This window comes from Danio aesculapii, chromosome 1 (assembly GCF_903798145.1).
Source record: "Danio aesculapii chromosome 1, fDanAes4.1, whole genome shotgun sequence".
In the NCBI taxonomy this organism is placed as follows: domain Eukaryota; kingdom Metazoa; phylum Chordata; class Actinopteri; order Cypriniformes; family Danionidae; genus Danio; species Danio aesculapii.
In genome coordinates this window covers 20,709,263-20,732,700 of record NC_079435.1, presented here as the reverse complement: position 1 = coordinate 20,732,700, position 23,438 = coordinate 20,709,263, and the positions used below count along the sequence as shown (strand labels likewise).

Sequence of the window (23,438 nt, the reverse complement as noted above, 5' to 3'; positions counted from 1 at the left end):
ATGTAATTCCTAATTTACATCACAAAAAAATGTGTAAAGCTGGCATTCATCACATGTGCTAAAGGGTATAAATATACCGACAGAGTCTGTGCATCAGTTTCAGCGCACACAGAAAATCTGCGAAAAGGTAAACAAGGAAATTCTCTATAGTTTTCTCTATATTCTCTAAAGTCTTCTGTAATGTTTTGTGTGTGCGTTAGATAGCATTATTCAACTGTTTAAAAGTCAACTGTTCATATTTTTTTCTTTATGTTTCATAAAGATTGTCTTAAGGCTGTTTAATTTTTTAAACTGCATTTTTCCATAGCACCTACAGTTGTGGAGAGATGTTTGCAGGGCTTGCTGTGGCTATTTTTCTCTTTTGGGGCATCAGGTTTAATCGTGATGAGGTGGCAGCATTCAAACCTCTGTTTTCTACGGGCTCCCTCACCCATCGAGACATTACTCAGTTCGCCATGCTCCGCAAGACAGCAGAAGTGTGCCGGGACATCGCCATTGCTCAGGGGCGAGACTTCACACTGCCTGTAAGAAAAACACATGGACATGAGCCAAATATGGATAACTATAAGATATTAACTAGCAATTAACATTTTCAGAGTTCCAGTAAAAAAAAATCTGTGATTGACATTACTTGTAGGTGCACTTTTATATAGTTTAACATAACAGCCACACCTGTTTTTTAAACCTGCTGGATATTTATTAATATAATAATAATAATTAGACTGCCCACAGACTTGGTTTAAATCAGAAAAAATTATAAATTGCTAACGATTGTCTCTATATTAACATAACCAATAACGTTGCCTGATGACCTGACAGAAGAGGAAAATCTGTCAGAAAAGTCTGGTGGCAGGGAATTAGTATACAGCAGGTCTGGTATAACCTTAATGTTGTTTGTTTTCTTGTAGTTACAGCACCGTGTAAACACAAAATAGGCTATGGTTTCCTGCTTCTTGCAACATCAGTCGTAAAATGAAATGAAAATCAGAATGCTCTTGGTCTTTCGAGATAAAAATACGTTTAAATGTTGTACCAAAGGAATCTGCACAAAGCCTTACGCAGTGCAAGTTTTAGCGCTCGCACAGACTCGCGAGTTGTGGAGGCTGTTTTAGAATACATTTTTTTAATGTAGGCTAAGATTTTAAATGAGGTCTTGAGATGAAAAACGTAGTCCATATTTTCAAATTTTGACGTTTTTTTCATTTGGATTGTGAACATTATATAGGCTATTTTTATTTTACTAATAAACATACAAAGTTATTGTGATTTATATTTTTCAAATGTGGAAGAAAGGTATATGTCCAGATAGTGTGAAATAACAATGTAACTTCATTTCATCATATGAATTTAAACCACTAAAGAGCTGATTTCTTTATAGTTCTACAGTAACAGAAACTTCAGGTTAATATTAAGCATTTCTTTCAAGTTTATTATTATTATTTAAAAACAAAAAAAATACAGTATGAACAATACATAGACCTTCTTATAGCACAGGCAGTAACAATTATTAACAATAAATAAATAAATCTTTATAACGTTGGACATTGTCTCTGAACTTTTGACCACTTCTTGTATGTTTAGATAGCTCCAATAGTGAGCATTGTGAAATAAAAAAGCTTAGAAAAGCTGGTGCAGCGCACCTATAGCCTGCTTCAAACTGTTCTCGTTCTCCGCCATCTTACGGTATACAGTATATAAACAAATAAACTCTGCTTGTCGTAGTTTACACAGGACTAGCGGGAAATATGCATTGATACATTGATAGGTTAGCTCTTTTTCCACTCACCTCTTTCAGTGGATTTTCCCTATTCTCCTTTTGATTCAAATATTGTTTCCCAGCGCCCCTCTAAGCCTTTCTTACTCTGTCCTTTCATTTGTTCATGTCGGCTCTCCTTTTTTGCCGAGGATTTGTCTTTTGATGTCCAAAACGGACACGACAACAAGCGGCATCTATAGTGGACATAAGCGTTTTTTTCCCGCGTGACGCTATTTTAATGTTTAAAATCCAAACTCTTGGTCACACGAAAATATTCCCAAACTGATGTGTAAACAAAGTTCACACATACAATCAATGTCACATGGTTATCTTTTTTTGGACTTGTACGCTTTATGGTTTAAAATGTTTTCTAAGAGAATAAACCTTAAATCTCGTTTTTCTATTTTAAATATAAATCTTATTCCTGTGATTTTAAAGCTGAGTTTTCAGTGTCGTTACTCCAGTCACATGATACTTTAGAAATTATTCTATTCTAATATTACTGTTGGCCTCACAGCAAGAAGGTCGCTGGTTCGAGCCCCGGCTGGATCAGTTGGCATTTCTGTGTGCAGTTTGCATGTTCTCCCCGAGTTGGCATGGGTTTCCTCCGGGTGCTCCGGTTTCGCCCACAGTCCAAAGACATTCGCTATAGGTGAATTGAACAAGCTAAATTGGCCGTAGTGTATGTGTGTGCGCATGTGAAAGTGTATGGGTGTTTCCCAGTACTGGGTTGCAGCTAGTTACGAATTTATGTAGTTAATATTTACCAAGGATGCTTTAAATAGACCAAAGATGATAATAAAGACATTAATAACAAAAGATTTTCAGGTAAATACTGTGTTTCTGAACTTAGCCTACTCAGCTGTTCAACATAATGGAGGAGCACATTAGAATGATTTTTGAAGAACCAAGTGACAGAAGTTATGCAAATTCAGCTTCTTATCACAATTAAATTTAATTATACTAATCGACAATTATACTTCAAATAGAAAGTAGTTATTTTTATTCATTAATTTTCTTTAGGCTTAGTCTCTACTCATCAGAGGTCGCCACAGCGGAATAACCCGCCAATTTATCCAGCATATGTTTTACACAGTGGATGCCCTTCTAGCTGCAACCCAGTACTGGGAAACACCCATGCATGCTCACATTCACACACATACACTACAGCCAATTTTCTTTATTCAATTCACCAACACCGCATGACTGTGGGCGAAACCGGAGCACCCGGAGGAAACCCACGCCAACACAGGGAGAACATGCAAACTTCACACAGAAATGCCAACTGACCCAGCCGGGGCTCAAACCAGCAACCTTCTACCTGTGAGGTGACAGTGCCATCCACTGAGCCACCGTGCCAGCCCATAGTAGTTATTTTAAATAGTAAAAATATTTTACAATTAAACAGTTTTTGCTTCTTTGAATCAAATAAATGAAGGCTTGATGAGCAGAAAAACATTAAAAATCATACTGTTTGGTATGTGTTCTAGAATCTAGATACTAATAATAATATCTTCAGTTGCTTTACTCACATCTGTTTGTCATTGTAATGTCAGTCATTTGTTTAATTCTGTCTGTTTAAAATGTATTTTATTTTATTATAACTATTTTGCCTTTCTGTGGCATATGTTAATTGTATGTGTATATGGTTTGTATTATGACTGTGTCTTTTACTGACTGTTTGTTTTCATGGATCTGTGTGTGATCCCTTTGATTTTGTTCTGATGTTCCTGTATTGTCAGATCAAGCAATATAATATAATATAATATAATATAATATAATATAATATAATATAATATAATATAATATAATATAATAATATATATTTCACCTCTAGATAAACAATGGATTGACTTCATCTGCTGTCCAAAAGGCCTGCTCATCATCTGCTTCATCTTCAATTCTCTCTTCCTTCAGTTTTTCTTCAGCTATTTCCATGACTTATATGAGCAATGCAGCTATAGATGGTGTGTTTTTTTGGAGTGCAGCTCGTCACTTTGATGACGAGTCTTTCAGTGAGGGCCGGGACCTCATCACCAGTGCTGTATCTTCAGTAAAGGCCAGTGCGAAGCAGGGGAGCTACATCTCTGCCCGTATTACACTGGGGGCCCTGTGCCATACTCTACAGGTATGTTGAATGGACATTATGGTATGGTAAGAACATAAGTATTCTATCCTATTTTAAGCTAGCATTTATATTTATATTTGACATCATAATATTTTGTCTTTTATCTAAATGTTTGTTGACGTTTTCTGACCACTATTTATTCAAACATGTTATAGAATACAAAACTGTATTTTATTTTAAAAGATTTTTTTTTGCTGACAAATAGGTAAATATGAAGAGTGGGTTGAAGTAAAGTACTTTAGTTAAAAAAAGTGTTTAAAATTTATTAGTATTTTGGGGCTGCTTATATTTACTTTATAGCACATTGTGCATGTGCACTGTAAAAAAATCCTGGTTGCTTTAATTTTTTCAGTTAAATCAAATCAATCTTATGAGTCCATTGAACTTATATTATGCTAATCTGACTTAAAACAACTTGCATAACCAATAAAATCAAGTCAGAACTTGATTAACTTAGTTTAATAAGTTACAATGACCTAAAAACATATGTTGTCAGGACTAATTGATCAAACAATTTTTTACAGTGTGGCAGTTTTACTAGATGCTAGATCTGAGCAAAAAAGGGACCACAAAAACTTTATTATAGTGACACCTTGTGGCCAATATTTGGTGCACAGGCATTTTAAGAAGCCTACTTTTATCCCAAATTGAAATTTGGGAGATAACAAAGAGTACAAGGAATGCACTCAATGAGGAATTATTATTGATGATTCAATTATGTGATAAAATTATATTGTTGGTCAACGAGTAATGTTTGTGTTCAGGATTTCTATAGTCACAGTAACTGGGTGGAACTGGGGAATTCTGCTCCATTCAGCACCCTGATCAAACCTGAGCTTCCTCTCGACAATGTAGCAGGTGAAGTGAAAAATAAAAGTATTTCAAGTTTTTTTTAAATTAAAATCTAATTATACAACTCGTTCCAGAATTGCAGGTACATTTCAAACATTTTCCATTCATGTAATCATTCATTCATTTTCTTTTCGGCTTAGTCCCTTTATTAATTTGGGGTTGCCACAGCTGAATGAACCGCCAACTTATCCAGCATATGTTTTACGCAGCGGATGCCCTTCCAGCTGCAACCCAGCATTGGGAAACACCCATACACTCTCATCCACACACATACACTACGGACTATTTTAGCTTACTCTACTGCACGTGTCTTTGGAATGTGGGCGAAACCGGAGCACCCGGAGGAAACCCACGTGAACACGGGGAGACCATGCAAACTCCATACAGAAATGCCAACTGACCCAGCCGGGGCTCCAACCAGTGACTTTCTTGCTGTGAGGTGACAGTGCTGCCCACTGCGCCACCGCGTCGCCATATTCCATTCATATTAATTAAATTGATATGATAAATAAATGTATAATTTACCGTAAATTAAATCTGAATTGAAACGTAAATCATTATTCATGTAAAATAATGCAAAATGCAAAAATGTGATAGGGAACATTTGATTCTGTTACTAATTGTTGTTTATCTTTTTGTTAAACTTTTTGGTTGACAATAACAGAGTTGACATGTTCCACTATTTTGTGCTTTAAATCAAGATGCTAACCTCAAGCTAGACACCACATGGCATGTCTAAGATTTTTTTCTACTTTCATGACACTATTGTTTTTAAAAGTGAATGTGAAATTCACTGAAATAACAGAGTTCACTAACATTTTGCATCAATTAATGACAGAACGTTTTGGTTACGTCTCTAAGCCACGGTCCACAAAAGAGGGAACGGAGACATGTGTCTAGAAGAGAAAGTTTTGGGAGTTCACTAAATGACCAATCACTCTGAAGAGTAAGAAAACAGGCCAATAAATGAGAGGGGTCTGGATGCAGACCTGGTGCAGTACAATCTGTGCTGCATCCAATGCTTTTTTAATGGGCTCACCTAACCCCACATGTGGCAATGCGAGGTTTACCAACCACAGACAGACCGCCTGCCTTTTGAGTCCATATATGGAAATTCCTCAATTATGAAAAATATAAAAATGGATAAATAGAGGGACCCGGGGGAGAAGTGAGGGGGTGTTCTGTGGTTGGTTGGAGGAAGAAGATGGTTTGAGCATAAGTGCAGGTGGAGCCAGTGTTCCAGAGTCGCGACTTGCCAGAATAACGGAGTGTCCTGATAAAGAAATGTGATTGATGTTTTTTAAGCGCAACTGTACTAATCTGCGCCGTAAGTTATCTTGCCGGATTGTTTACGGAGGAGTGCCAACTCGTATCTCCAAACGCCAACCAGCGTAACTTCCGCAGAGTTGTTGATCAGAAAATCTTGGGTTACCTGGATGTTTTCTCCGTGAGTAAGAGTCTTTCGAATCTGCTACGTTTAAGTCTAAAATCGTCACTTCAAAATATCTTATGCTCCGGAGGCCAAGTCATTTGTGGTGAGAGCTGAAATCCTGGTACTACCAAAACTAGTTTGTACGGGATCCACAGACACTCGCACAACCCACTCAATTTCCCTTGTGTGCAATGATGTATATCAACAGTCCTGTGGGAAAGATTTTTTTTTTTTAAAGTGTCACGTGGCCGAGTGGCTACGTCGCTGAGCTCCGACACTATGAGACCTGAGTTCGGATCCTGTCTCGGCAAGGATTTTTTACAATTTATTTTCCTCATTGTTTACACAAATTAATTACATATATTGAATTGTACATTGCCACCGTTACACACCCCTAAACCGAACCGTCACAGTGACGTCACTCACTCCATTGAGTGCATTGTGTCTGACATTGCATTGTGAATCTCAGCTTGCATCATAAAGGCTGCATCCAGATACTATTGCAATAAATGCCTATGAGTGCAGCTCCGCAGGTGATGCCAATCAAGCCTTATGAGAGTATATAGGCAGCAGCTGCAGTAGAGTTCTTCAGACTTTTAGTCACTGAAAAAGCAGAACACTCAGCTATCAGCTGAAGACCCAGCAGCTGTGGCTGAGGAGACACACATCTTTGTTCCTTCCTTCAGAGAAAGTGGGTTACAGAAGTGACCAGGACGTTCCTCTTCAGGTCGGGAACTCCGACCTGTGTTTATAAGGACACTTTGGGAGAGTGTATGGAAAAGGCCACAGCAGCTGAGCCCATCATGCAAACAGGTCGACCTGGGCTTCCCCGAAGCGCTCCTATATCAGCTGAACCACACCAGGGTGGAGTCTCCATTCTCCTGGGAGCGTAAGCTGCAGTGAGAGTGCATCGGCTGCATGGTTGAGCTCGTCCGGGATATGAACGGCGCACAGCAATTTCAGCCGCATGTGACTCCAAAGAAGCAGATTGCGAGCGAGCCGAGACATGTGTCAAGAGCGTATAACACCCACAAAGTTAATATATGCCACTGTCACTTTGCTGTCCATCCTGACCAGCATGTGTTGTCACTCCAGCACCAGTCGGAACAGGCAGAGAATGAGAAACACTGCCAACAGCTCCAGGCAATTGATATGCCAATGCAACTGGGATCCCATCCACGAACCGGCAGCTACATGCTTGTTGCACACGGATCCCCAGCCCAAACTGGAAGCATATGTTGTGACAACAACATGCTTGGACACTTCATCTAAGGGCACTCCGGCCGTAGAAAGGCAAGGTCTATCGAGGAACTGAGGGTCTGGTGATACAGCAGGGTGATGGTCACCCGGTGCGCACCTGTGTGCCATGCCCATCTGGGGACTTGATCGTGTAGCCAGTGCTGAAGTGGTCTTATATGAAGCAATCCGAGCAGTGTGACAGAGGCTGCAGATGCCATTTGCCCCAGGAGCCTCTGAAACAGTTTCAGTGGGACCATTTTGAATTGTTTCAGACTGGCCAGCATCAGCCCGTCATGGAGATTAAGTCCAACTCTTTTCTCATTGACAGCACCCTGTCCCTTTGCATAATCAATTGATCATGCAACTGGGCTAAAATAAGCCAGTTGTCAATATAATAACGCAGGAGTACAGACAACCCCAGCCCTACCGCTGAGGCAGCCCAGAAAAGCACGGCCATTATTTCCGATTCCAAGTTAAAAACTTACTATCCCAGCAGGAGGAAGCGGGTCTGTACTGTCTTCAGAACATGACTGCCCAACCTCTGACCAACAGAGCTGTCCATGAGCACGGGATTCTCTGGAATTCAGCTTAGCAGATTGTTTTCTTCAGTTGCTCCGTGAGACAAAAGTAAAACAAAAAGTCTGATGTGCTCTCCTGCAGCTGCTGCCTGTATTCTCTCATAAAGCTTTTTGATTGGCATCAACTGCGGAGCTGTGCTCTGCCTTCTCATAGGCATTCATTGGCCCATTTTCTTACTCTTCAGAGTGATTGGTCATCTAACAATCTCCCTAAAGTGTCTCTTCTAGACACACGTCAGAGTTCCCGACATGACGGGGAACAAAAATGACATGATCAATGCTTTCCTGAGTTTCCCGCAAGAGGAAGTGACATCACTTTGGATTGTAATGCCTTTTTATAATTAATGTAACAGTTGTCAGAAATGTATGGACAGACACAAAATGTATTTTTTATAACTGAAATTACATATGATCCAGAAAATAGATGTATCATGCAAATGTTCCCCACATTGATCCTGTGGGCCAGCCTGAAAACCTGCCAGTTTCTTTGGCCAGAAGAAAGATGGTCATGCCCAGCAGAGACTAGTATCCCTCAAAGTTTTTTTCCCTTTACTGTACTTCGTCAATTGGTGAAGTTTTTTTCCCTCGCCACTGTCGTCACTAGCCCTCTCGGATCGGCATTTGTGGAGCTGCGCATCGATGGATTTGCTCTTCAGTGTTTTTTTTAAACCACATTGAACTGAACTAAACTGAACTTCAACTCTGAAATCTGGACTTTACTAGAACTTATATGGTAAGCTGCTTTGACACAATCGCCATTGTAAAAACAGTATATAAAGAAACATGAATTGAATCAAATGTTTAACTTAGTAAACACAAATAAATGTGTGACACAGTGGTTCGCACTGTCGCCTCACAGCAAATAGGTTGCTGGTTCGAGTCCGACTGGGCCAGTTGGCTATTCTGTGTGGAGTTTGCATGTTCTCTCTGTGTTCACGTGGGTTTCCTCCACAGTTCAAAGACATATGGTATAAGTCAATTGAATAAGCTAAACTGGCCAGTGTTATGTGTAAAATAGAGTAATTGGCAGTTAATTTCACTGTGGTTACCCCTGATAAATTAGCAACTAAGAAAAAATTTGTTACAGTGGGAGTCTTTAAGTTAATATTTTCAAGACAAAATGTACCTAAATACACATACAAACATTGTATTAGAAACTTTATATTAGAAACGTGTGTTTGCAAAACTGTTTCAATTAAGTTTTTGTTTATAAAAAATAATAGAAGGATTATCTGGGAGATGCAACATGTATTTTTATTTCTAGAAAATACTATTAACCTACTGTGGTGGGGAGCGTGTGTCCGAGTTTCCTGCAATGGTGGACAACAGGTTGAGATACAGGCAGCTGGAAAAGTAGGCCAATCAAAGCAAATGATTAACACCTATTTTCACTCAGTCATTGGGCCGGAGAGACCGTTATAAATCGAGATGGCGGGCACAGGACGGGAGAGAGAGAAAGCTGAGAAAGCACGCACTATTGAACTTTATTACCTGAATCGCCGACTCTGCCTTGTTCTTCCATATTTACAACGAACTTTATCACACTCATATTGCAATCTGTGAATCCCCATGTGTTTTTAAACTAGTTTTGCTACACTGAATTTGATATAAACCAACACTTTTTTGTGATGTCTGTATGTGTAGACCTCAGCACACCAACATGCAAAGCCTGCACTGATGGAAACTGCATTTATAACCTTCTCCCAGAGAATAAGAAACTAACTTCAGGATATTTCAGCCTTTACTCCTCGAAAAAACCTGCAGGTTTGGAAGCTTAGCATCTCACATGTACTTGTTTCAAATCAATCTCCACTGTATGTCATCACTTACCAGAGGATAGCTGTAATTTGGACCACGAATATTTACATCGATCATTTTCTTTCAGGAAAGTGTAGTCACGGCGGCTCTGCAGACTGGACCAGTTCAACAGATCCCACTGGAGGAATCAATAAAGACGACATCAGCTCAAGTCATGGTTTCCTTCACCCTCAGGCTGCTGACTTGGCCATCAGAGCTACTATGGACATGCTGGAAGACATCCGAATGGCCATAGGCAACAAACCATTTCTACAGTATGACACCATATATGGCTTTGACCATGATTGCTAAATAATAAATGGTAGTAAATAATAGTGAATGGACCTTTACTAAACAAAAAGCTTTTGTACATTTATTTTGAAAAGTTTAGAAAAAAAGACAAAAGCCCAAAAGATTTTGCTGACTATGGATACAGAAAGTTCGGAAGATTAGCTTTCTTTAATCGTAATTTCAAAATTTATTTAAATTAAATTCATCTTTATTTCTATAGCACTTTTACGATGTAGATTGTGTCAAAGCAGCTTAACATAGAAGTTTTAGTAAATTGAAAATGCTTCAGTGCAGTTTTCAGAGTTGAAGTTCAGTTTAGTTCAGTGTAATTTAAATGTCACTACTGTAAGCCCAAACCCTGAAGAGCAATTACAATGATGCACAGCTCCAGAAGTTCAAACCCAAGCAAGCCAGTGGTGACAGTGCAGAGGATCAAACCAACTGATAAATGTGAAGGGAAAAAAGCCTAAGAAAAACCAGGCTCAGTTGGGCATGACCATTTCTCCTCTGGCCAAACTTCTTGTGCAGAGCTGTAGTTCAGTCACCGGAGGCTGGAGAACACTGGACGTCCATCGTTAAGAAGCTGCAGGTGGGAGTAGGGCACTGGTGGGTGAACTGACTGGATCACTGCAGTGACTCGTCTCTCTCTGGGGTCTAAGAGGAATTAAGCCTGGTTTATACTTCTGCGTCAAGTGATCGGCATGACCTATGGCGCAAGCCTTGCACATAGGCGTGCATTTTTACTTCTGCGCGCCATTTCTGTTGCTCTGCAATACGCTTCTGAACCGCTAGCTGGCAGTAGGTGTCTATGTTTCTCTGAACGCTTCCTTAATGTACAAGTGGCTCAAATTCGCTCTTTTTGAAGCGGGAACCGGCGGACGTGTAACAACTTTAATCATAAGGTGAACACAAAACAGCAGTCTCCATCCGGAGCTCCTTCATGGGACTCCACACGGGACTGCATCACGCTCACGCGGCTCTCATCTCCACCCACACTCGTCAGCGCTACCAGGTCGACCAATCACAGAGCTTGCGCTACACGTATGCATTACATTTTTTGAGAGGTGCACATCAGCGACGGCCACGGCGAGGGGCTATGCGTCCACACGTAGGCTGCGCTGTAGAATACGTGTGCGCTTGACACAGAAGTATAAATAAGCCTTTAGTCTCACTCTCTCAACACCTCCATGACCATTTAAGCATCTGCTCAGCATACGGGCCTGGTCTAGGACTATGGAGTTCTCAGGATAAGGACAGTTTTCTAGGTTTGAGATTGTATAGCTAATTACAAAATTTGTATGACTAAAAACTTCCTATTACTAAATTCAGATAAAACTGAGGTCTTGCTTATTGGGCCCAACAACCTCACACGCAAAAATCTAAAACACTGTCTAACCCTTGATAATTATTCAGTTCAGTCCTCATCTTCAGTCAAACATTTGGGAGTGATTTTTGATAGCAACCTGTCGTATGAAGGCCAGATTTCGAGCATCTGTAAAACTGCATTATTTCATCTTAAAAATGTTGCCAAACTTGGACATATGCTATCAGTGTCTAATGTGGAAAAGCTTGTTCATGCTTTCATGACCTCTCAGTTAGACTACTGGCTCCCAGTCCCTCACTTTGTAATACTGAATTGTCTCAGTATTACAAAGTGAGGGACTGGGAGCCATTCCTTCCCATCCACAGCTCTCACTCATGGCCAGCAGTGCAGCAGCCTTTGATCCTCCCGCTGAGCTCTTCTAAAGCAGCCTCCAGCTGTAATCTGCTGGAAGAGATCAAAGTACAGGTTATACAGAATGGTTGCACACTCACCCCCTTTGTCACTTTTGATGGCCAGTAGTGCTGGCTGGTGGTCCCAACAAGCCCGAGCCCTGGGTCTTCACCGCGGTCGGGTCGCTGGAGAGATGGGATGGGACAGCAGCTCCTCAAAACCTGGTCAGTCATGACCAAATAGGAGAGGCACTGGGAGATGCCTAAAAGACACTGTTAATCATCAATATAAAATTGCATTCATAATTCTCCCTACATTAATTACATGCATTCTATTTAGGATTTTCCATAATAAAAACATTTTTGTCTGGGTGGGCCAGTGCCACCCTGGCCCTTATGTAGCCTCGCCACTGTTCCACACTGAAATATACAACACTATTACTTCAAATTAATTTTATTTGAAGCTAGATCGCTGTGTGACACTAAAAATATTATTATATATTATGCTAACGCCTCCACCTTTTCCTTTAAGGCGAGGCTCGTGTTTATAATGATATCCTTCAGGTGAAGACTCTTTTAGGGTCATGTAATCGTCTGGTTTTAGCCAGGTTTCTGTTAGACAGACTGCATTTAGCTTTAGATCGTTTTATATTTTGATTACCTCTATTTTTATTTGATGAACATCAATTAGATTGTTACCTTTGAAAGGGTTTAGGAGTTTTAAATAAATAAGAAATCTGTACTGTTTCTTTGTTGATGCTTTTTTTTTTGCTTTGCTTTTCTTTCAGATTGATGGGCATCAGTCAGACCTCAGTTCTGGCTTTTGTTATTGACACCACAGGCAGCATGTCTGATGACATTGAGGCAGCCAAGAGTGTGTCCTTCAGTATCATAGACAGCAGGAGAGGAACACCACAGGAACCTTCCGAATACATTCTAGTCCCATTTAATGACCCAGGTATTTTGTATTTAGACCTACTGTATACAGTATTGACCTTAAGCCTTATTCACACTACGAGCGACTCGCAGCAGCAAAGCGACAAGCGACCTTTCATTTCAATGTAGAGTGAACTGTTTCTGACGACCTCCATCTACTCGAGCGACAGTGACCGTTGGCAACCAAGTGGGCGTGGCGAGCAACGCGATAAAGTTGAGAATCCTTCAACTTGTTGCAAATGAAGAGCGACTTTATTGAGTGACAACCAATAGGAGCACCAACAGAGCTCACATGATCTTCTCTCAGCTTGTTTTAGAGGCCGGTTGTATTCTTCGCTCTGTGAACCTACACAGACCTGCGTTTGCACCAGGTCGCCACCCGGAGCAACAGGCGGCTACAAAGTCACTGCTAGTGTGAATAAGGCATTATTATTTTGCAATGAGGAAGTGCGCTGGTTTTTGCAATTGTTTTAGAACTTACAATTCAGTTTCCTATGGGAGAAACGACAGGGCCAAACAAATGGCAGAAACCGGTCAATCTACTTGCTCTACAGACAAATATGTGCATGACAAAACATACAAAAGTATAATAATATAAAAAGAAATGCTCAGTTTGCAACATCAAGGAGTCTAAAAATCATGAATGAGTGAATGTGACCGAACGTCTTGAGCAAAAACGATGACTGTTCAGGTTGTTGTTGTTTTTTCATCCAACAAAAGCAAAGGAGACAGTTTTTCCTTAAACGTTCAGATAACAAAATAATGGAGAGAACAAAAAAAAAAAAGAATCTGGCATGCATTAAATATTGTTACAGTTTTTTTCACTTAAATGTTACAGTTTTTTTCACTTAAATGGCTAACTGTTCAACAATTAGCCTTTTAGAAATACATTATTTCAGTGTTTACAACATATCTAGGTTACTGTATTGTTGTAGCTCTTTTAAATATGATTTTGAAGTATATTGAAGTGTTCTGCAGTGATGTGTCTGTTATACAGATTTTGGGCCTCTGACAAGAACCGACAATGCAGATATTTTCAAAAAGAGACTCAGCTCTCTTACAGCAGATGGTGGAGGAGATTTCCCAGAGATGTGCTTGTCAGGATTGCTGGTGTGTGTGACTATACAGTACATGTATGCCTACTATAGAAAAATATAAATGTGAAACTTAATTTGAATTGAGAAGAACACTCTTAATCATCTGATATATAATAATATATTACTGGTATAATTTCTGTGTACGTAAGCTGGGATGCATTTTAATAACACATGTTTTTTTTTCTGTTTCTCCAGTTGGCTTTAGCAGGAGCTCCTCCATCATCAGACATTTTTGTTTTCACTGATGCTACAGCAAAAGACTCAGAATTAGGAAGCATCGTTCAGGCCATGATTGAACGCACCAAGTCAACAGTGAGTGTCACAACAGATCGCATTTCTACTCAAATTAAATTGTTTAACTCTGTATTCATCTGCCTTCCTCTCAATCATCCAGGTCACTTTCATGTTGACCGGTTCCTTCTCTTACCGTAGAAGAAGAGCAGTTTCACAATCTCAACAGTTTACATCAAGATCATTGTTTCAGTCAGACATACAGCTGTACAGAGACCTGGCCCACGTTTCTGGTGGACAGACCATTGAGGTCCCAAAGAGCACACTGTCCCAGGCAACTGCTGTCATTACAGATTCTTCTACCTCAGCTCTGGTATGTTCAAACAATGACTTAAAGAGAAAGAACTGACTTAAAGAATAACTTACAATGACTTAAACAATGACTTAAAGAGATATGCCGTGCATTTCACCTTGTGATCACCTTGTGATCAACTCACCTAAACTCTTCCATAAACCCAACCCATAATGTTTTTAATAGTAAACGTAAAAGAAAATTGTATCACGGCCATATAGTTTTACCCTGATTTTTCATTGCTTTTACCTGATTCACTGGATTCACTGTGCTTTGTATTCCAAGAACAACACTGTACAAAGTGAGAAATGAAGTAAGTGAGCATTACGTTTACGTTTACACACATCATCACGTCACCATATTACTCCTGTGCTACAACAATTACACTGGCTATTAAATAACGGATTGATTTTAAGTCCTTGATTTTAACTTTCAAAGCAGTGCATGGGCTAGCACCCGGTTACATCTGTGACCTGGTGACTCTCGCCACCCCAGCCCGCAGACTTCGTTCTGCATCGGGACTTTATATCAGCCACGCTGTAAACTCAAGACCATGGGTGGGAGGGCTTTCTCATACAGTGCACCTAAGCTGTGGAATGCACTACCCATCAGCATTAGGAATGCTGCCTCTCTGGACTGTTGGACTTTTTAGCATTGCTTTTAAGTTAGGATGATCAATTTGTTAACTTTTTATTCTATCTTATGTATTTTGCTATGTAGCGCTTTGAGTTTATGAAAAACGCATTACAAATAAAATGTATTATTATTATTATAGCAGAAAAGTTGTTCATATGGAGATAAACAAGTGATCCAAATGTACTTGATTACAAATTATTGGTACTTTTAGTTTTTTTCTGGTATGTATTTATTGTTGTGCTAAGACCCGCAAGAAAATAATCCTTTATTTCATTTCACGTGTTCAAGTAAAACATATGCTGAAGTATGTATGGTTTCACAAAAATGTAAGCGGAAGCATGTACTTCAATTGAGAGTGTGTTGAAGACATCTCTATATATCTTCAGGTGACCGTTCTTCAGGTGGTGAGAAGTCCAGCTATTGCAGAAAACTTTTCTATTGTGTTGGATTCCTCTCTGTCTAATGTAACTGTGTACATCACAGGAGACTCTCCATTCTTTACTCTCTACAGCCCTACAGGTAAGCATATACATCAGTTTGTTGATGTGAGGGTTTTATTTCCTCCAATACAAAAACTGCTAATGCCCAAAACACTGTGTTTTGTCTGCTTTCAGGTGTATCTCAGTCAGGTTCAATGGCAGATGGTCTTCTGGGCAGCATTCTGACTGTAGGGAATCTAAAGCGAATTAAACTAAACACTGAAAACCAGACTGGGGAATGGAGGATTAGCATTAATGCTACAAGTTTCTACAGCCTTAAAGTCACTGGTAAGAGTTGTTATATTTATATTTTAATCAATTGTACTGCTATTGTTTTAGTTTTATAATTGTTTATATTGCAAAATGTGTGGATTAAGCTTCCCAAAGGACATCTTAATGTCAAAACGATCCATTGGACATCTAACACTGGGGTCAAAAAACATGATTAATGAGAAACGATGAAACAATGCATGACATAAATGTTTGATATCTATTAAAGTAGTTCACATGCATTGTAGGGATACAAAATTCCAGGTAGATTTGTAATTCGTCTTTGAAGCTTTCAGATAAATTTTTCTTTCTTGTCCCATAATAATTTGTGTCTTTATTTTGGTGGGCAAAATGGCATCAATGTGTGGATGTCAAATGGATGTAAAATTTGCATATTTAGATGTGTTGTTAATTTGTTTTTGACAACAACTTGCTTGCTGGATTACAGAATCTGTAGCATATTGTAACAATAACAGCTACTTACATATGTGTTTTATTGTGTATACAGCTGAGAGTTCAGTGAACTTTCTCTTTAACTTTGTGGAGCAGTCACAGAGTGGTGACTTTACACCAAAAGCCAATCGTCCTTTCATTGGTATGATATCATCTTTGATATTTCCTGATTAATACTAGACAGTTACATACTGTAACAGTTCCCATTTGGTGAACTCAATGCATCCATTCTGAACCTAGACACTAATTTCTTTCAAGATGAAGAATCTTGTGTATAACCATGAATATATATATAGAGTGGTGTAAGAAAAAAGTGTTTGACCTCTTACCAAACTTTTTTTTGGAATGTTTATCACACTTTAAAGGGCACCTATGGTGAAAAATCTACTTATCAAGCTGTTTGGACAGACATATGTGTAGGTATAGTGTATATACCGTCATACTGGGGCAATATAAACACACCCAGTTCTCTTTTTTTTTAATTTAACAACATAAAAACGGTGGACCAATTGGAGTGGTTTTGAAATCGACTGCAACTTCACGTAGGAGTGCGGTTTCCCCGCCCACTGAATTAACTGACAGCTGCGTATTAACATGCCTCTGTAGTAATGCGTATAATCATATCAACAAAACAGGACGTGCACAAAGCAACCGTGAATAAAAGACCTGTTCAGTTTACTAGGATCATCAATCATCATCAAATGTGATCAAGAGTGGGTTTTATAAGTTTAAAATGTTTTAAAACAGAGCATGTGTGTAATGAATTACAGCGATTTACTTCAGATTTACTTCATCAGCACAGCCGCGTGTCAGAACAAATATAAAAGAAGATGCTTCAATCCCGGTTTGTGGACATTAAATCAGGTTTATTTGGTACATTAACATAACAGATATCCATACAGCAGTGGAGATTAACCTGCATCCTGTCACATTAGTGTGCAAAAAGAGTGCAAAGCTAAGCGTGCGCGCTGTCTGTGTGTGTGTCTGCAGTGTGTGTTTATCTGTGTGTGCGTGAACTTTGTAACGACATTTTGTGTGACTCATCATTGCAACTCCACAACCAATGCATCAAAAACTCATTGGTAAAGTTCTTACTGTAGTATTTCTCACAAACGTTACGCGAGATCAGCTTCCTTCGTGTTTGTCTGATGTCTGAAGCAGCCGAGGGAGGAGATTAAGACATGCTGACAGGCACGTGGAAATGGTGGGCGTGAAGGTCTTGCCTCAAAGGCACAGTTCACAAAAACCGCTACCTGATGGTTAGAGCTATAAAACAGAAACTTCTGAAAGCTATAATAAATCATCTGATGGGTGTTTTGAGCTGAAACTTTACAGACACATTCTGGAGACACAAAAGACTTATATTAAATGTGGAAAAGGGGGGTAAAATAGGTGCCCTTTAATGTTTCAGATAATCAAACATAATGAAACATTAGTCAAAGATAACATAAGTGAACACATCATGCAGTTTATCACACCTGAGTTAAAATGTTCAAGCCACATCACAGCCTGGTTACTGCCACCCCGGTTCACAATCAAGAAATCACTTAAATATGAAGTGAAGTAGACCTAACAAATACTCAAAAGCTAAACATCATGCAAAGAATCAAATTAAAAAACAAATGAAAAAGAAAATAATTTAGGAAATTATTAGAATAATAACTGGAAACGTTATAAAGCTATTTCTAAAATTTTGGGACTGCAGCAAACCACTATCTACAAGAGCCATTATCTACAAATAGCTAAAACATGAAACAGTGGAGAACCTTCCTAGGAATGGCTGACTGACCAAAATTACCACAAGAGTGCACCGACAACTCATCCAAGAGGAGACATAGACCCCACAACAACATCCAAAGAACTGCAGGCCTCACTTTCCTCAGTTGGGGTGAGTGTTCATGACTCCACCATAAAAAAGAGACCAGACAAAAGTGGTTTGCATGGCAAAAATCACTGCTCAGAAAATAAAACAAAGTCTCACCTCAGGTTTGCTGGAAAAAATGTTGAAGATTCCAAGACTTTTGGGAAAATACTCTGTGGAATGAACTTGTTGGAGGGAGTGTGTCCCATTTTGTGTGGAACATCAAAGAACATCATACCATCAGTTAAATGTAGTGGTGGCAGCGTAATGGTCTGGGGCTGTTTTGCTGCTTCAGGACCTGGAAGACTTGATGTGATAAATTTAACCATGATATATGCTGTGTACCAAAAATCCCGAATTCCAGCCGTCTGTTAGTGACCTCAAGTTAAAGCGAACTTGGGTTTTGCAGCAGGACAATGCTCCAAAGCACACCAGCAAGTCCACTTCTGAATCGCTGAAGAAAGACAAAATAAAGGTTTTGGAGAGATCTAGTCCAGGGGTTCTCAAACTTTTTTCACTAAGTACCATCTCAGAACAAATTGTCCCTCCAAGTACCACCATAATGACCGGTATTGAAATACAGTAGCGCAGTAGGCCTAATTAACCAGCTACAGCTCTGCACAGTTCAAAATCATGGCAGATTAATTCTTATTATTATGAATATTTATTATTGTCAGCCACTTTAAACATTATAAATAGGTTAAACATTAACGCTGTACTGTGCATACAGGTAACAATAAATAAAACGTCAACATTTAAATTAAAATGCTTTTAAAAGTTTATTAAAAATGGCACTGTTCTTAAAAAGCAAACTGCTGTACTTGTGTGTAAAGTAAATGTAAATGTTTCTTGGACCTAAATATAGGCTATAAATTATCCTATTCATATATAAACTCTTTTTGATAAATTTTGAAATATATGTTGCATGTATATATGACTTATTTGTATATCTTTGAAATCTTAACATGAAAATTTTAGATATATGAATTGGATTTACATATTTAAATTAGAAATTAGATGTGCTTACTGCACATTAGAGTAAGACGTGTGTCAGAAAAGCAAGTGATTAAACTATACCTGAAAATTTTGGGATATAAAAATACCGGATACGCCCCCAACCACCGTTACAAATATGGGGAGGAAATTAGCTTTAAATGATAGAATGCATAACAAACATTAGAAAATTGAAAATAAATTATAATATTAAAATCAATTTACTGATCACATCGGTGTTATCGTATGTGTCAAAGGGTTAAAGGTGTGTTTATTTTTTTTCCAATATTTTTTCAGCGATTCCTCCACGTACCAGTAGAAGGAAGTCTTCGTACCACTAGTGGTACATGTACCACAGTTTGAGAACCACTGGTCTAGTCAAAGTCCTGACCTAAATCCAATTGAGATGCTGTAGCCTGACCTTAAAAAGTTCATGCTCGAAAACCTTTCAGTGTGGCTGAATTACAACAGGGCGACGTGGTAGCACAGAAGGTAGTGCTGTCGCCTCACAGCAAGAAGGTCGCTGGTTCGAGCCTCGGCTGGGTCAGTTGGCATTTCTGTGTGGAGTTTGCATGTGGAGTCCCAGGGGTTTCCTTCGGGTGCTCCGGTTTCCCCTACAAGTCCAAAGATATGGGCTATAGGTGAATTGAGTATGCTAAAATTGTCCTTAGTGTATGTGTGTGAATGAGAGTGTATGGGTGTTTCCTAGTGATGGGTTGCGACTGGAAGGGCATCCACTGCGTAAAAACATATGCTGGATAAGTTGGCGGTTCATTCCACTGTGGCGACCCCAGATTAATAAAGGGAAGAGAATGAATGAATGAATGAATTACAACAATTCTGCAAAGATGAGTGGGCCAAAATTCCTCCACAGCGCTGTTACAAGTTTTTCAAAACACTTGATTCTAGTTGTTGCTGCTAAGGGGGGCCAACCAGTTGTTGGGTTAAGCGGGCAAGGTTTATTATTAAGGTTTACCTTAATAATAAAAGCCTTCATTTAAAAACTGCATCTTGGACTAATCTTTGACCAATCTTTACATTTGTTTGATGATCTGAAACACAAGACAAATAGAAATCAGTAAGGGGCAAACTCTTTTTCCAGACCGCTGTGTATGTGTATAGTTATTACATTTTTTTGTGTGTGAGTGTGTGTGTGTGTGAGAAAATAAAATTATGTAACTTAAATTCTTACTGATCAGGTCGAAATGCCACTTTGTTTGTCTCTGTGACCGGAGGAGATTCAGTCACAGTGACGGATGTGCTTCTAGTTGAAGCGTCAGGATCTGCTGTTGTTAATGGAAGCATCAAAGCAGTGGGTACAACAGACCTCCTGGTGAATATAGACACAATCCCAGAGTGGGCATTTGTGGTGCAGCTCAGAGGGCTGTTGAATGACTCCTCGACAGTCAGTCGATTCCAGAGACAATCACCCACCCAGCAACAAGGCTCAAAACTTACCATTAAGGTGAGAGTAATGGAATAGTTTATCTGCACTGTCATAAGGTTTTCCCATGGATTTTGTTTCACTAGTATATGAAAAGAATATTCAAAAATACATTGACAGAACCTAAACTTTGTTTTCAGGCTCAACCAAGCAGCACTATAGAGCCTGGAATCCCATTGGATTTAAACTTCACACTGGTCAATAATGCTACAGGTGGAAACTACACAATCAGAGCCCGCACTGACCGCAACTTCAATGTATCTTTCCCCAACTCACTCTTCATAGGGGCAGAAGGAAGCGCTCAGGGAACTGTCACACTGATCGCACCATCTGGCACAGATTCAGGGACAGACGTCACACTCACCATTGAAGCAGAAGCTCCAGTATCCGGTGACTCAAATTATCTGGCACTGCGCTTCACTGTCATGAATAAGGTAGCCATTATGATATCTGCAGACAAATTAGAGGAGGCATCATTAATATGTACCATCCACTGAAGAGATTATATACAGTACAGTCAAACCAAAAGATATTCAGACACCTTCAACATTTACTATCCATAGTATAAAGTGTCAATAAAAAACAAGGCTGTAGTTAAACTGTCTCGTGCGTTGGCTTGAGGCCGCAGGCCGAGTGCCTTAGTGTCCCACCAGTGATGATTTACAGCCATATCGCACTGCTATGAGTGTGATATTGTGTTTATACAACAGTTCAACGGCATAATCGTGTTTATAAAAAGAAAATCAAAAATTGAAAGAACTACTTTCTTTCGCCATTCATTCACATCTGCAGCTGATGTCAGAACAGCAGAAACCATTGCTAATTCCCAAACGTCACTTTAGAACCAGTATTAGAATGATTCTCTAGCGTAATGTCTGTCTGAAGTGATGATAAAACAGGTGATTTTGCTCACAATTTAAGATTATAAGGCTGAACGGCATGAAATGCAATCAGTCTACAGAGATTTCCCAGTATTTCTCTGTCGCAATCAGGATAACAATAATAACCTTGAAAAAGCCTAAACAAAGCAAACACTACCAGAATACTGTGGTATAAATACAGCACTAAAAGAGAACGATTGACTTACAATGTCACTTACCTGTTCTATAATGGTTTGTTCAGATGTAGTTTGAAATGTACTCTTAGGGTAGTGTTTCTTCCCTAAGGACTTATTATGCAGTCTCTGTCACCATCTTGTGGCAGAATGTCAACCGTTAACCATAGCAAAGATAGGCTTATGGGTCTGAAGGGGCGTAACGTGTAGTATATTAGAGGCGTAACTTGAAGTTAATGAGACCCACATGTCAAAATCCTGTTGTCAGCAACATGGCGCTGTTATTATTAGTTATATATCAGTTATTAACGTCTACACCTACTCCACACCTAAACCCAACTATCACAGTTATTAGCGTTTAAACCTACCACAACCCAAAACCCATCCATCATCATTAACGTCTACACCTTCCTCAAACCTAAACCCATCTGTCATCATTATTAACATCTACCCCTTTCCCAAACCTAAAATCAACCATCATCGTTATTAATGCCTACACCTACCCCAACCCTTAACCCAACCATCACAATTAACCTTTACGCCTTACTCAACTCTAAACCCAACCATCACTGTTTTTAACGGACAGCTGCGAGTTGCTGAGGCTTATACAGTACTTGATGTCATACTTGATGTATTTGTCATTGTACTGTTATTTGCAACCACAGGGGGCGACGGCGAGTAGGCTAAATGTCATGACAAAACAGATGAAGAAGTCAGCGTTAAATAAATGTATATAATAATATATCAAATAAATTGTTTTGGGATAAATTTGGAGAAAACTCATGAAAATATTTGGTGAAAATGTTCTCTGCTAAGTATTTCCGCTATTTTGTAAACAACATCTCGTTGGGACATCTCGCATGGTTCAATTGGATCTTGATAACTGCAAGTTACGCCTCTCTAACTTACTACAAGTTACGCCCCTTCATGTCACTCCCCTGTCTTGCAGTCTGCAGACAGATGCACTTGTGAGGACATGCTGAATCTATCCTTATATATATCCTTATATATATAGGGGCACCGCTGGGGGGTGTGGATGGGAGTTAGGACGATTTTAAGGCCCGCACATTTAGGGGGCCCCCAGCATTATCATTACCAATATATATATATATATATATAATCATTTTACAGTATCCTCCTCATTGACTCTGATTAACCTTTATGTTTTTTTGGCAGGTCACTGATCTGTCAAGGCCTGTCTGTCAGATAGTGAGAATCAAAGCTGACTGTCCAATTGAATGCAGTACAGCATCATGGGAACTCTCTGCCAATCTGACGGATGGTAACGGTACAGGTATAGCCAAAGTGTCCATTAACAGTGGCAATGGCTCTCTCAGCTTGAGTACTGTAATGAGTGAGGATGGCACAAATGTGACTGTGGTGTCCTACAATGCTTCCTGTTGTTCTCAAGACGTAGAGCTGGTAGCTGTGGACAAGGTGGGGAATGTGGGCACATGTTTCGCCTCTATAAGGAGCCCTTCTTCAACAATTAGCCCCAACGGATCCACAAGCATTAGCCAAACTCAATCTACCGCTGCTGTCCCCAGTGAATCTGCATCTGTTGGCACCAGTGAATCTGCATCTGTTAGCCACAGTGTATCTACAAGCATTAGCCAGTCTACCACTGCTGGCTACAGTGCATCTTATTCTGTGTCTTACTCCATGTGTGTTGCTTTATTAGGCCTATTAGTTCCCTTTCTGTATGGATAAGAATGAGTTGTGTCAATTTCTCTGAATTTATTAACATCATTATTATCTTGTACCTTACAATTATTCCCAAACTCCTTCCAATTATCATGCAAAAATGTCTTTATTTCTAACAAAACAAATCGTACATTTTGCACTT

At 39.4% G+C, this 23,438-nt stretch overlaps 1 protein-coding gene across 1 annotated transcript; it reads left to right on the top strand.

Annotated features, from left to right (window-relative positions):
- Nucleotides 1–326: 326 nt before the first annotated feature.
- vwa10.2 (von Willebrand factor A domain containing 10, tandem duplicate 2) lies at nucleotides 327–23,302 on the top strand. Its single transcript, XM_056457216.1, has 15 exons — nucleotides 327–524; nucleotides 3,594–3,884; nucleotides 4,649–4,742; nucleotides 9,630–9,749; nucleotides 9,871–10,057; nucleotides 12,575–12,744; nucleotides 13,720–13,832; nucleotides 14,015–14,131; nucleotides 14,214–14,423; nucleotides 15,425–15,557; nucleotides 15,653–15,805; nucleotides 16,296–16,382; nucleotides 20,294–20,559; nucleotides 20,679–20,972; nucleotides 22,769–23,302. The coding sequence occupies exons 1-15, from the start codon at nucleotides 327–329 to the stop codon at nucleotides 23,300–23,302; spliced, it is 2,967 nt and encodes a 988-aa protein (XP_056313191.1).
- The last annotated feature ends 136 nt before the right edge of the window (nucleotides 23,303–23,438 follow it).

Bases quoted from the DNA above. Each gene is read 5' to 3' on its own strand.
- vwa10.2 (XM_056457216.1), top strand. From the start codon at position 327: ATGTTTGCAGGGCTTGCTGTGGCTATTTTTCTCTTTTGGGGCATCAGG. The intron at 4,743-9,629 runs GTGAAGTGAAAA...CTGTATGTGTAG, and splicing joins TCCTCTCGACAATGTAGCAG to ACCTCAGCACACCAACATGC. The intron at 14,132-14,213 runs GTGAGTGTCACA...TCAATCATCCAG, and splicing joins TTGAACGCACCAAGTCAACA to GTCACTTTCATGTTGACCGG.